At 55.4% G+C, this 13,201-nt stretch overlaps 3 protein-coding genes across 3 annotated transcripts in view; all 3 read right to left on the bottom strand.

Annotated features, from left to right (window-relative positions):
• The window catches only part of LOC123760251 (acylamino-acid-releasing enzyme), a 246,343-nt gene that overhangs the window by 86,865 nt on the left and 146,277 nt on the right, over positions 1-13,201 (bottom strand). The gene's annotated exons all lie outside the window — the stretch shown is intronic.
• LOC123760417 (pre-mRNA 3' end processing protein WDR33-like) lies at positions 1,698-5,289 on the bottom strand. Its single transcript, XM_069338221.1, has 4 exons — positions 5,146-5,289; positions 3,869-4,600; positions 2,977-3,508; positions 1,698-2,095 (listed from the first exon to the last, which is right to left on the bottom strand). Exons 1-4 carry the CDS (start codon positions 5,287-5,289, stop codon positions 1,698-1,700), a joined length of 1,806 nt encoding a protein of 601 aa, XP_069194322.1.
• Positions 5,396-9,238, bottom strand: LOC123760416 (pre-mRNA 3' end processing protein WDR33-like). Its single transcript, XM_069338220.1, has 4 exons — positions 9,138-9,238; positions 7,499-7,782; positions 6,677-7,002; positions 5,396-5,824 (listed from the first exon to the last, which is right to left on the bottom strand). Exons 1-4 carry the CDS (start codon positions 9,236-9,238, stop codon positions 5,396-5,398), a joined length of 1,140 nt encoding a protein of 379 aa, XP_069194321.1.

The raw sequence follows: 13,201 nt of genomic DNA, 5'->3' as shown, positions 1-13,201 counted from the left end.
CTCTTGAACGTCCCTTGGAAGTTCCTGGATGCCCCTAAATGCCTCCTGGAGGTCCCTAAAGGCCCTTTGAGGTCCCTGGAAGCCCCTGGAGGTCCCTAGAGGCGTCTGGAGGCCACGTGAATGTCCCTGGAGGTCCCTTGATGCTCCTGGAAGCCTCTGGGAGGTTCCTGAAGGCCCACGAAGGTTTTTGGAGGCCCCTAAGATGTCTCTAGAGGCCCCTTGTGGTCCCTGGAGGCCCGTGGAGGTCCTTGGAGGCCCTTGAAGATCCTTGGAGGCCCTTGGAGGTCTCTGGAGGCCCCTAAATGCCTCCTGGAGGTCTGTAAAGACCCCTGGAGGTTTCTGGAGGTCCCGGGACGCCTCTTGAGGTCCCTGAAAACCCCTGGAGGTCTCTGGAGGCCCCTTGGAAGCCAATTGAATGTCCCTGGAGGTCCCTTGAGGCCCCTGGAGGTCCCTAGAAGCTCCTGGAGGTCCCGGGAGGCTCCTTGAGGTCCCTGAAGGCCTCTGTAGGTCTTTGGAGGACCCTCGAATGTCCATGGAGGGCCCCCTAAAGGCCCCTTGAGGTCCCTGGAGGTTTCTGAAGACTCCTGGAGGTCTTTAGAGGTCACTAGGATGTCCCTGCAGGGCCCCCTAGAGGCCCCGTGATGTGTCTGGAGGCCCCTGGAGGTCCCTGAAGGCCCCTCGGATGTCCCTGGAGGCCCCTTGAGGTCCCTGGAGGACCCCTGGAGGTCCCTTGAGGTTCCTGGAGGCCCTTGGACGTCCCATGGAGGCCCCTAAGTGTCTCCTGGAGGTCCCTAGAGGCCCCCGGAAGTCTCTGGAGGTCACGTTAATGTCCCTAGAAGTCCCTGGAGGTCCCTGGAGGCCTTTGGAGGCCCCCTAACATGTCTTTATTGGCCCCTAGAGGCCCCTTGTGGTACCTGGAGGCCCGTGGAGGTCCTAGGAGGCCCTTGGAGGTCCCCTGGAGGTGCCTGGAGGTTGTCGTGATGCTGAACCCCGGTTCATTCCGAACACAGCGATTACACAACACATAACACCTTGCCTCAGCAACCGTTCCCACCACCGTGTACTCCTACACACACCAGACCCTTGAGGCGTACCACTAGGTTTGTACTGGAACACAATGAGTGAAAATATGAAAGGTATTTAAAGGCCGTCGGGTTTTGTCATTTAATTTCAAGAATAGAATCTGACAATTAATAACATATTAATATACTCTCTTAGGTAAAAACACTTCCAATACCCATAAACCACTTGACCTCCGCGGTCATCACTTGCACTCGTAACTTCCGCCTAAGTCCCTAATACGGATTGATTACTACAACGCTCCACACCCGGTTAGTCTTTCATTCAATACTCACATACTGCAGACTTAACTTGGTCACTAAGATCACATCAGGCTCTCGCATAGCTGTCTGCTACACTTCGCTGCTGCCACAGACGGAGACCCCGGAGGACTTGCCAGTTCCACTCCCACAACCAGACTGCCTCCAGTCCGCCCTGGCCTCAAACATCTCACCACGCCTTTCAAGGAAGGTATAATCCGATTAACCTTATCCCTGGAGGCCCAAGGAGGTCTTTGGAGGCCCCTCGAATGTCCCTTGAGGCCCCATAGAGGCCCCTGGAGGCCCCCTGGAGGTACCTGGAGGCCCCTTGAGGTCCCTGGAGGCCCCTGGAGGTCCATGAAGGCCTTTGAACGTCCTTTAGAGGGCACTGGAGGCCCCTAAATGCCTCCTGGAAGTCCCTAGAGGCCCTTGGAGGCCACATGAATGACCTTGCAGGTCCCTTGAGGCTGCTGGAGGTCCGTGGAAGCTCCTGGAGGTCCCTGGAGGTAACTGGAGGCCCTTGGAGGTCTCCTGGAGGCTCCTAAATGCTTCTTGGAGGTCCCTAAAGGCCCCTTGAGGTACTTGGAGGCCTCCTGAGGTCCCTAAATGCCTCCTGGAAGTCCCTAAAGGCCCCTGGAGGTATTTGGAGGCCCATGGAGGTCTTTGGAGGCCCCTAAGATGTCCCTGCAGGCCCCTTAGACGCCCCTTGAAGTCACTAGAGGCCTTTGAGGTCCCTGGAGGCTCACCTGAATGTCCCTGGAGGTCCTTTGAGATCCCTGAAGGCCCATGGAGGTCTTTGGAGATCCCTAAGATGTTTCTAGAGTCCCCTGGACGTCCCTGAAGGTCTTTGGAAGCCCCTAGGATGTCCCTGCAAGGCCCCTAGAGGCCCCTTGAGGCCTTTACAGGGCCCTGGAGGATCACGTTAATGTCCCTGGAGGTCCCTTGAGGCTCCTGGGGGTCCCTAGGGACTCCTGGAGGTCTCTGGAGGCCCCCTGGAGGCCCCTGAAGGCCCTCCAGAGGTCCCTGGAGGTCTTTGTAGGCCCCTCAGATGTCCCTTAGAGGCCCCCTGGAGGCCCCGAAATGCCATCTGGAGGTCCCTAAAATCCCCTGGAGGCCCTTAAATGCACTCTTAAGGTCCCTAAAAGCCCCTGGAGGTCTTTGGAGGTTCCTAGAGGCCTCTGTAGACCACATAAATGTCCCTAGAGGTCCCTTGAGGCTCCTGGAGATCACTAGAGGCCCTTGGACGTCCCTGGAGGCCCACGGAGGTCTTTGGAGGCCCTTAAGATGTCTTTAGAGGCCCCCTACAGGCCCCTTGTGGAGCTCTCTGGAGGTCTGTGGAGGTCCCTGTAGGCCCTTGAAGGTCCCCTGAAGTTTCCTGGAGGCCCCTAAATGCCTCCTGGAGGTCCCTAAAGGCCCCTGGAGGTCCCTGAAAGCCCCTGGATTTCCCTGAAGGCCACGTAAATGTCCCTAGAAGCTCCTTGAGACTTCTGGAGGTCCCTGGAAGCCTCTGGAGGTCCTTGAAGGCCCATGGAGGTCTTTGGAGGCCCCTAAGATGTCTCTAGAGGCTCCTAAATGCCCCTAGTGGTCCCTGGAGGCCCATGGATGTCGCTGGAGGCCCTTGGAGGTTTGTTTGAGGTCCCCGGAGGCCCCTAAATGCCTTTTGGAGGTCCGTAAAGACCCCTGGAAGTCCCTAGAGGTTCTGGAGGCCCCTGAAGGCCACCTGAATGTCCCTGGAGGTCCGCTGAGGCCCCTGGATGCTCCTGGAGGTCCCTTAAGGGCCCCTGGAAGTCCCTAGGATGTCCCTGGAGGCCCCTTGAGGTCCCTGGAGGCCTCCTGAGGTCCCTGGAGGCCCCGGGAGGTCCCCTGGAGGCCCCTTGAGGTACCTGGAGGCCCCTAAATGCTTCCTGGAGGTCTGTAAAAGCCCTTGGAGGTCCCTGGAGGCCACACGTATGACCCTGCAGGTCCCTTGAGGCCCTAGAGGTCCCTTGAGGCTCCTTGAGGTCCCAGGAGGCTCCTGAGGGGTCCTTGGAGGCCTTTGGAGGTCCCTGGAGGCCCTTAAATGCCTCCTGGAGGCTCTTGGAGGCCTTTGGACGCCCTTGTAGGTCCCTGGAGACTCCTGGTGGTCCCTGGAGGTCTTTGAAGGCCCCGTCGGATGCCCCTGGAGGCCCCCTAGAGGTCTCTGGAAGTCCCTGAACGTCCCTGGAGGCCCCTTAAGGTCCCTGGAGGTCCCTGGAGGCCCCTTGAGGTTCCTGGAAGCCCTTGGGAGCCACCTGAATGTCCCTGTAGGTCCCTAGAGGTCGCTGGAGGCCCCTGGAGGTCCTTGAAGGCCTTTGGAGGTCCCTGGAGACCCCTGGAGGTCTTTGGAGGCCCCTCGGATATCCCTGGAGGTCCCCTAGAGGCCCCTTGAGGTCGCTGGAGGCCCTTGGCGGTCCCTGGAGGCCCCTGGGGGTCCTTTGAGGCTTTTGGACGTCCCCTGGAGGCACTTATATGCCTCCTGAAGGTCCCTAAAGGCCCCTGGAGGTCCCTGAAGGACCGTGGACGTCCCCTACAGGTCCCTGGAGGCCCCTAAACGCTTTCTGGAGGTCTGTAAAAGCCCTTGAAGGTCCCTGGAGGCCACATGAATGACCCTGCAGGTCCCTTGAGGCTCCTGGAGGTCCATGGAGGCTCCTGAAGGTTCCTGGAGGCCTCTGGGGGCCCTTGGAGGCCCCTAAATGCCTCCTGAAGGTTCTTGGAGGTCCCTGGAGGCTCCAGAAGGCCTTTGGAGGTCCGTGGAGGTCCGTGGAGGCCCTTGGAGGTCTTTGGAGGCCCCCTCGGATGTCCCTGGAGGCCCCATAGAGGTCCCTGGAAGTCCCTGGAGGCCCCTTGAGGTCACTGGAGGCCCCTTGAGGCCTTTGGAGGTCCAAGGAGGTCTCTAAAGGCCCTTGGGGGCCACCTGATTGTCCCTGGAGGTCCCTTGAAGCATCTAGAGGTCTCTGGAGGTCGCTGGAAGCCCTTGGAGGTCCCTGGAGACCCCTGGATGTCTTTGGAGGCCTCTCGGATATCCCTGGAGGCCCCTTAAGGTTGCTGGAGGCTCTTGGCGGTCCCTGAAGGCCCCGAGAGGTCTCTGGAGGCCCCGAGAGGTCCCTGGAGGTCCCTAGAGGCCCCTGGAGGTTCCTGGAGGTCTTTGGAGGCCCCAAAGATGTCTCTAGAGGCCCCTTGTGGTCCCTGGAGGTCCCTTGATATCCCTGGAGGCCCTTTGAGGTCCCTGTGGCCCCTTGAGGTCCTTGGAGGCCTTTGAAGATCTTTAGAGACCCCTAAATGCCTCTTGGGAGGTCCCTAAAGGCCCCTTGAGGTCTCTAGAGGGCCTTTGGAGGCCACGTGAACTTCCCTGGAGGTCCGTTGAGGCTCCTGGAGGTCCCTGGAGGCAACTGGAGGCTCCTGGAGGTCACTGGAGGACGCTGGAGGCCACTTTGGGACCTCCTAAGATGTCTCTGTAGGGGCCCCCGTAGAGGCCCCTGGAGGTCCCTGGAGGCCCTTGAGGGCCTCTTGAATGTCCCTGGAGGTCCCTGGAAGCTATTAGAGGTACCTGGAGACCTCTCGAGGTGTTTGGAGGCCCCTCGGATGTCCCTGGAGGTCCCCTAGAGGCCCCTTGAGGTCCCTGGAGGCCCTAAAGGTCCCTGGAGGCTCTGAAGGTCCATGGAGGGCCCTGGAGGTCTCTGGAGGCCCCTACGATGTGTCTACAGACCCCCTAAAGGCCCCTTAAGGTCCCTGGAGGCCCATTGAGGTCCCTGGAGGCCCCTGGATGCCCTTGGACATCCCTTGGAGGTTCCTGGAGGCCCCTAAATACCTCCTGGAGGTCCGTAAAAGCCCTTGAGGTCCATGGAAGCCCCTGGAGGTCCCTAGAGGTCCCTTGAGGCAACGTAAATATCCCTGGAGGTCCCATGAGACTTCTGGATGTCCCTGGAGGCCTCTGGAGGTCTTTGGGGGCCATAAGATGTCTTTAGAGGCCCCCCTAGAGGCCCCTTGTGGAGGTCCCTGGAGGCCCTTGGAGGTCCCTCTGGAGGTCCCTTTAGGCCCTTAAATGCCTCCTGGAGGTCTTAAAGGCCCCCTGGAAGCCACCTGAATGTCCCTGGAGGTCCTTTGAGGGTCCCTGGAGGTCCTTTGAGGGCCCCTGGAGATCCTTTGAGGGCCACTGGAGGTCCTTTGAGGGCCCCTGGAGGTCCCTGGAGGCCCCTTGAGGTCCCTGGAGGCCGCTGAAGGTCTGTAGAAGCCCTTGGATGCCCCTGGAGGCCACACATGAATGACCCTATGGGGGTTTTGAGGCTCTTGGAGGTCCCTGGAGGCCCTTGGAGGTTCCCTGGAGGCCTTTGGAGGTCCTTTAAAGCCCTTGGAGGTCCTGGAGACTCCTGGAGGTCCCTGGAGGCCTTTGGAGGTCCTCTAAAGCCCTTGGAGGTCCCTGGAGACTCCTGGAGGTCCCTGGAGACTCCTGGAGGTCCGTGGAGGCCCCTGGAGGCCTTTGGAGGCCCCTAGAGGGGCCCCTAAATGCCTTCTGGAGATCCCTAAAGTCCCCTGGAGGTCCCTAAATGCCTTCTTGGGGTCCCTAAAGACCCCTGGAGGTCCCTGGAGGCCACCTGAAAGTCCTGGAGGTTCTTTGAGACACCTGGAGGGTCCCTGGAGATCCCTTGAGGTCCTTGGAGGTCCCTGGAGGCCCCTTGGATGTCCCTGAAGGCCCCTTAGAGGCCCCTGAAGGTCCCTGGAGGCCCCCTGAAGGTCCCTAAGGGTCCCTACGATGTCTCTGCAGGCCCCCTAAAGGCCTCTTGAGGTCCCTGGAGGCCGCTTGAGGTCCTTTGAGGCTTCTGGAGGTCTTTGGAGGCCCCTCGGATGTCACTTCAGGCCCCTGGAGGTCTCTGGGGGCCCCTGGAGGCCCCTACGATGTCTCTGCAGGCCCTCTAAAGGCCTCTTGAGGTCCCTGGAAGCCCCTTGAGGCCCCTGGAGGTCCCTGGAGGCCCCTGAAGGGCTTTGGAGGGCCCCTAGAATGTTCCATCAGGCCCCGTAAGGTCCCAGGAGGCCCCTGGAGGTCACTGGAGGCCCATTGAGGTCCCTACAGGTCCCCGGAGGCCCTTGGGGGACACCTGAATGTCCCTGGAGGCCCCAGGAGGTCTTTGGAGGCCACTGGAATGTCCCTTGAGGCCCCTGGAATGTCCCTTGAGGCCCCTGGAGGCCCCGTGGTGGTACCTGGAGGCCCCTTGAGGTCCCTGAAGGCCCCCTCAAGGTCCACGAAGGCCTTTGGACGTCCTTTAGAGGTCGCTGGAGGCCCCTAAATGCCTCCTGGAGGTCCCTGGGGGTCCCTGGAGGCCCCTGAAGGCCACATGAATGACCTTGCAGGTCCCTTGAGGCTCCTGGAGGTCCCTGGAGGCCCCTAAATGCCTCTTGGAGGTCCCAAAATGCCCTTGAGGTCCCTGGAGGCCTCTTGAGGTCCCTAAATGCCTCCTGGAGGTCCCTAAAGGACCCTGGAGGTCTTTGGAGGCCCCTGGATGTCTTTGGAGGCCCCTAGGATGTCCCTGCAGGCCCTCTAAAGGCCCCCTTGAAGTCACTGGAGGCCCTTGGAGGTCCCTGGAGGCCCCTGGAGATCCCTGGAAGTCCACCTGAATGTCCCTGGAGGTCCCCTGAGGCCCCTGGGGTCCTTGGAAGCCTCTGTAGGTCCCTGAAGGCCCATGAAGGTCTTTGAAGAGCGCTAAGATGTTTCAAGAGTCCCCTGGAGGTCCCTGGAAGTCTTTGGAAGTCCCTAGGATGTCCCTGCAGGCCCCCCTAGAGGCCCCTTGAGGCCCACCTGAATGTCCCTGAAGGTCCCTTGAGGATCCTGGGGTCCCTGGGGCTCCTGGAGGTCCCTGGAGGCCCCTGAAGGCCATCCGGAGGTCCCTGGAGTTCTTTGTAGGCCCCTCGGATGTCCCTGGAGGCCCCCTGGAGGCCCCGAAATGCCTCTGGAGGTCCGTAAAATCCCCTGGAGGCCCTTACATGCCCTCTGAAGGTCCCTAAAAGCCCCTGGAGGTTCCTGGAGGTTCCTAAAGGCCTCTGAAGGTCACATAAATGTCCCTAGAGGTCCCTTGAGGCTCCTGGAGATCACTAGAGGCCCCTGGACGTCCCTGGAGGCCCACGGAGGTCTTTGGAGGCCGTTAAGATGTCTTTAGAGGCTCCCCTACAGGCCCCTTGTGGAGGTCTCTGGAGGTCCGCGGAGGTCTCTGGAGGTCCGTGGAGGTCCCTGGAGGCCCCTAAATGCCTCTTGGAGGTCCCTAAATGCCTCTTGGAGGTCCCGGAATGTCTCTGGATGCCCTTTGAGGGCCCTTGGAGGCCCCTAAATGCCTCCTGGAGGTCCCTAAAGGCCCCTGGAGGTCCCTCAAAGCCCCTGGATTTCCCTGGAGGCCACGTAAATGTGCCTAGAGGTCCCTTGAGGCTTCTGGAGGTCTCTGGAAGCCTCTGCAGGTCCCTGAAGGCCCATAAAGGTCTTTGGAGGCCCCTAAGATGTCTCTAAAGGCTCCCTAAAGGCCCGTAGTGGTCCCTGGAGGCCCATGGACGTCGCTGGAGGCCCTTGGAGGTTCGCTTGAGATCCCCGGAGGCCCCTAAATGCCTCCTGAAGGTCCGTAAAGACCCTGGAGGTTCCTAGAGGTTCTGGAGGCCCCCTGGAGGCCACCTGAATGTCCTTGGTGGACCTTTGAGGCCCCTGGATGCTCCTGGAGGCCCTTTAAGGGCCCTGGAGGCCCCCTAGGATGTCCCTGGAGGTCCCTGGAGGCCTCCTGAGGTCTCTGGAGGCCCCTAAATACCGCCTGGAGGCCCTTAAATGCCTCCTGGAGGTCCCTAAAGGCCCCTGGAGGTACCTGGAGGTTCCTGGAGATCTTTGGAGGCCCCTAGGATGTCCCTACAGGCCCCTTGAGGTTCCTGAAGGCCCTTCGAGGACCCTGGAGGCCCCTTGAGGTCCCTGGAGGCCCACCCGAATGTCCCTGGAGGAATGTCTGAGGCACCTGGGGGTCCTGGATGTCCCTGAAGGCCCCCTGGAGGTCCTTGGAGGACCCTGGAGGTCTTTGAAGGCCCCTGAAGGTCTAGGTCTTTGGAAGCCCCTAGGATATCCCTGCAGGCCCCCTAGACGTCACTGGAGGCCCTTGGAGGTCTCTGGAGGCCCCTTGAAGTCCCTGTAGGCCCATCTGAATGTCACTGGAGGTCCGTTGAGGCCTCTGGGGGTCCCTGGATGCCTTTGGACGTCCCCTGCAGGTACCTAAATGCCTTCTGGAGGTCCCTAAAGGCCCCTGGAGGCCCCTAAATGCCTGCTGGATTTCCCTAAGGCCCCGGGAGGTCCCTAAATGCTTTCTAGAAGTCCCTAAAGGCCCCTGGAGGTTCCTAGATGCCCTTGAACGTCACTAGGAGATCCCTGGAAGCCTCTAAATGCCTTATGGAGGTTCCTAGAGACCCCTGGAGGCCACGTGAATGTCCCTAGAGGTCCTTTGAGGCTCCTGAAGGTCCCTGAGAAGTCCTGGAGGTCTCTGGATGTCCCTGGAGGCCCCTGGACGTCCCTGAGGCCTCTGGAGGTCCCTGGAAGTCCCTAAGATGTCTTTAGAGGCCCCTTGTGGTCCCTGGAGGTCCCTAAAGGCCCTTGGACGTCCCTTAGATGCCCCTGGAGGCCCATAAATGCCTTCTGGAGGTCTATAAAGGCCCCTGGATTTCCCGGGAGGCCACAAGAATGACCCTGGAGGTCCCTTGAGGCTCCTGGAGGTTCGTAAAGACTCGTGGAGGTCCCAGGAGGCCCATGGAGGTATCTAGAGGCCCCTGGAGATCTTTAGAGGCCCCTACGATGTCTCTGCAGGCCCTCCTAAAGACCCCTTGAGGCCCCTGGAGACCCCTGGAAGTCCCTGGAGACCCCTGGAGGTCCCTGGAAGTCTCTGGAGGCCCATGGACGCCACCTGAATGACCCTGTAAGTCCTTTGAGGCAACTGGAGGTGTTTGGAGGCATCTAGGATGTCCCTGGAGGCGCCCCTACAGGCCCCGTGAGGTCCCTGTAGGTCCGTGGGGCACCTTAAGGTCCCTAGAGGCCTCTAAATGTCCTTGGAGGCCCCGAAATGCCTCTTAGAGTTCCCTAAAGGCCCGTTGAGGTCCCTGGAGTCCTCTTGAGGTCCTTGGAGGCCCTTGGAGGTCCCTGGAGGTCCCTAAATGCCTCCTGGAGGTCCCTAGAGACACCTGGAGGTCTCTGGAGGCCCCTGGAGGTACTTAGAGGCCCCTAGGATGTTCCTCCAGGACCCCCAGAGGCCCTGGAGGCCGACGTGAATGTCCCTGGATGTCCCTTAGGACCCCTGGGGGTCCTTGGAGGTCCCTCAAGGCCCATGGAGGCCCCTGGAGATCAATGGAGGCCCCTGGAGGTCTTTAGAGGGCTCCTACGATGTCTCTGCAGGCCCTCCTAAAGGCCCTGAGGTCCCTGGAGGGCCCTTGAGGTCCTTGGAGGGCCCTGGAGTCCCTTGGAGGTACCTGGAGGCCCCTAAATGCCTCCTGGAGGTTCCTAAAGGCTCCTGGAGGCCCCTGGAGGTCACTGGAGGCCGCTGGAGGCCCATGGAGGTCTCTGGAGGCCCCGTGAAGGTATTTGGAGGAACCCCCAGAGGCCCCTTGAGGTCCCTGGAGGCCCTTGAGGTCCCTGGAGGCCCCTTGAGGTCCCTGGAGGCCCATTGAGGTCTCTGGAGGCCCCTTGAGGTCCCTGGAGGCCCACCTGAATGTCCCTGGAGGCCCACCTGAATGCACTGGAGGTCCCTTGCGACCCCTGGAGGTACCTGAAGGTCCCTGGAGGTCTTTGGAGGCCCCTCGGATGTCCCTGGAGGTCCCTGGAGGCCCTTGGACGTCCCTAGAGGGGCCCCTAAATGCCTTCTGGCGGTCCTAACCTAACTTAACCTGACCTGACCTGACCTGACCTAACCTAACCTAACCTAACCAAACCTAAACCCTAACCTAACCTAACCTAACCTAACCTAAACATAACCTAACCAACCTAACCTAACCTAACTAACCTAACCTAACCTAACCTAACCTACTTTCGCTACTTTTAGCCCAAAATTTCGCTACTTTCGCTACTTTTTTAGCCCAAAATTTTGCTACTTTCGCTACTTTGTAGCCCAAAATTGGCTACTTTCGCTACTTTTAGCCCAAAATTTCGCTACTTTTTAGCCCAAAATTTCGCTACTTTATAGCCCAAAATTGGGCTACTTTCGCTACTTTAGCCCAAAATTTCGCTACTTTTTAGCCCAAAATTTCGCTACTTTTTAGCCCAAAACTGGGCTACTTTCGCTACTTATAGCCCAAAATTTCGCTACTTTTTAGCCCAAAATTGGGCTACTTTCGCTACTTTTAGCCCAAAATTTCGCTACTTTCGCTACTTTTTAGCAAAAAAAATTCGCTACTTCGCGACTCTGTAGCCCAAAATTTCGCTACTTTCGCTACTTTGTAGTACAAAATTTCGCTACTTTTTTAGCACAAAAATTTCGCTACTTTCGCTACTTTTTAGCCCAAAAATTGGGCTACTTTCGCTACTTTTTAGCCCAAAATTGGGCTACTTTTAGCCCAAATTTCGCTACTTTCGCTACTTTTTTAGCCTAAAATTTCGCTACTTTCGCTACTTTTTAGCCATGAAAATTTTGCTACTTTTGCTACTTTTAGCACAAAATTTCGCTACTTTTTAGCCCAAAATTGGGCTACTTTTGCTACTTTTAGCCCAAAATTTTGCTACTTTCGCTACTTTTTACCCCAAAATTGGGCTACTTTCGCTACTTTTAGCCCAAAATTTCGCTACTTTTTAGCCCAAAATTGGCTACTTTCGCTACTTTTAGCCCAAAAATTTCGCTACTTTTTATCCCAATATTGGGCTACTTTCGCTACTTTAGCCCAAAATTTCGCTACTTTTTAGCCCAAAATTTCGTTACTTTCGCTACTTTTTAGCCCAAATTGGGCTACTTTCGCTACTTTTTTTGCCCAAATTTCGCTACTTGGTAGCCCAAAATTGGGCTACTTTCGCTACTTTGTAGCCCAAAATTTCGCTACTTTTTTAGCCCAAAATTTCGCTACTTTTTAGCCCAAAATTGGGCTACTTTCGCTACTTTTTTAGCCCAAAATTTCCTACTTTCGCTACTTTTAGCCCAAAATTTCGCTACTTTTTAGCCAAAATTTCGCTACTTTTAGCCCAAATTTCACTACTTTCGCTACTTTTTAGCCCAAATTTCGCTACTTTCGCTACTTTTTAGCCCAAAATTTCGCTACTTTTGCTACTTTTAGCACGAAATTTCATACTTTCTAGCCCAAAATTGGGCTACTTTCGCTACTTTTAGCCCAAAATTTCGCTACTATTTTTAGCCCAAAATTTCGCTACTTTTAGCCCAAATTTTGCTACTTTGTAGCCCAAAATTGGGCTACTTTCGCTACTTTTAGCCCAAAATTTCGCTACTTTTTAGCAAAAAAATCGCTACTTTCGCTACATTGTAGCCCAAAATTCGCTACTTTTCGTTACTTTTTAGCCCAAAATTTCGCTACTTTTTGTTACTTTTAGCCCAAAATTTCGCTCTTTCGCTACTTTTTAACCCAAATTTTCGCTACTTTCTAGCCCAAAAATTGGGCTACTTTCGCTACTTTTAGACCAAAATTTCGCTACTTTTAGCCCAAAATTGGGCTACTTTTGCTTTTAGCCAAAATTTCGCTACTTGTAGCCCAAAATTGGGCTACTTTTGCTACTACCTTTTTAGCCCAAAATTTCGCTACTTTTAGCCCAAAATTTCGCTACTATCGCTACTTTTTAAGCCCAAATTTCGCTACTTTTAGCCAAAATTTCCGCTACTTTCGCTACTTTTAGCCAAACTTTTGGTACTTTCGCTACTTTTTAGCCAAAATTTCGCTACTTTTGCTACTTTTTAGCCCAAAATTGGGCTACTTTCTAGCCCAAATTTCGCTACTTTTAGCCCAAAATTGGGCTACTTTCGCTACTTTTAGCCCAAAATTTTGCTACTTTTTAGTCCAAAATTGGGCTACTTTCGTTACTTTTAGCCCAAAATTTCGCTACTTTCGCTACTTTTTAACCCAAATTTTCGCTACTTTCTAGCCCAAAATTGGGGCTACTTTCGCTACTTTCTAGCCCACAAATTTCGCTACTTTTTAGCCAAAAATTGGGCTACTTTTGCTTTAGCCCAAAATTTCGCTACTTTGTAGCCCAAAATTGGGCTACTTTTGCTACTTTTTAGCCCAAAATTTCGCTACTTTTAGCCCAAAATTTCGCTACTATCGCTACTTTTTAGCCCAAAATTTCGCTACTTTTAGCCCAAAATTTCGCTACTTTCGCTACTTTTTAGCCCAAAATTTTGGTACTTTCGCTACTTTTTTAGCCCAAAATTTCGCTACTTTTGCTACTTTTTAGCCCAAATTGGGGCTACTTTCTAGCCCAAAATTCGCTACTTTTAGCCCAAAATTGGGCTACTTTCGCTACTTTTAGCCCAAAATTTTGCTACTTTTTAGTCCAAAATTGGGCTACTTTCGTTACTTTTAGCGCAAAATTTCGCTACTTTCGCTACTTTTTAGCCCAAAATTTTGCTACATTTGCTACTTTTAGGCCAAATTTCGCTACTTTTATCCCAATATTGGCCTACTTTCCGCTACTTTTAGCCCAAAATTTCGCTACTTTCGCTACTTTTTTAGCCCAAAATTTCGTTACTTTCGCTACTTTTTAGGCCCAAAATTGGGCTTACTTTCGCTACTTTTTTGCCCCAAATTTCGCTACTTTGTAGCCCAAAATTGGGCTACTTTCGCTACTTTTTAGCCCAAAATTGGGCTACTTTCGCTACTTTTAGCCAAAAATTTCCGCTACTTTCGCTACTTTTTAGGTCAAAATTTCGCTA

The sequence above is a fragment of the Procambarus clarkii genome, chromosome 39 (assembly GCF_040958095.1).
Source record: "Procambarus clarkii isolate CNS0578487 chromosome 39, FALCON_Pclarkii_2.0, whole genome shotgun sequence".
NCBI classification, from domain to species: Eukaryota; Metazoa; Arthropoda; class Malacostraca; order Decapoda; family Cambaridae; genus Procambarus; species Procambarus clarkii.
Note: the sequence above shows the minus strand (reverse complement) of the source record. Positions and strands in the feature narration are given on the sequence as shown.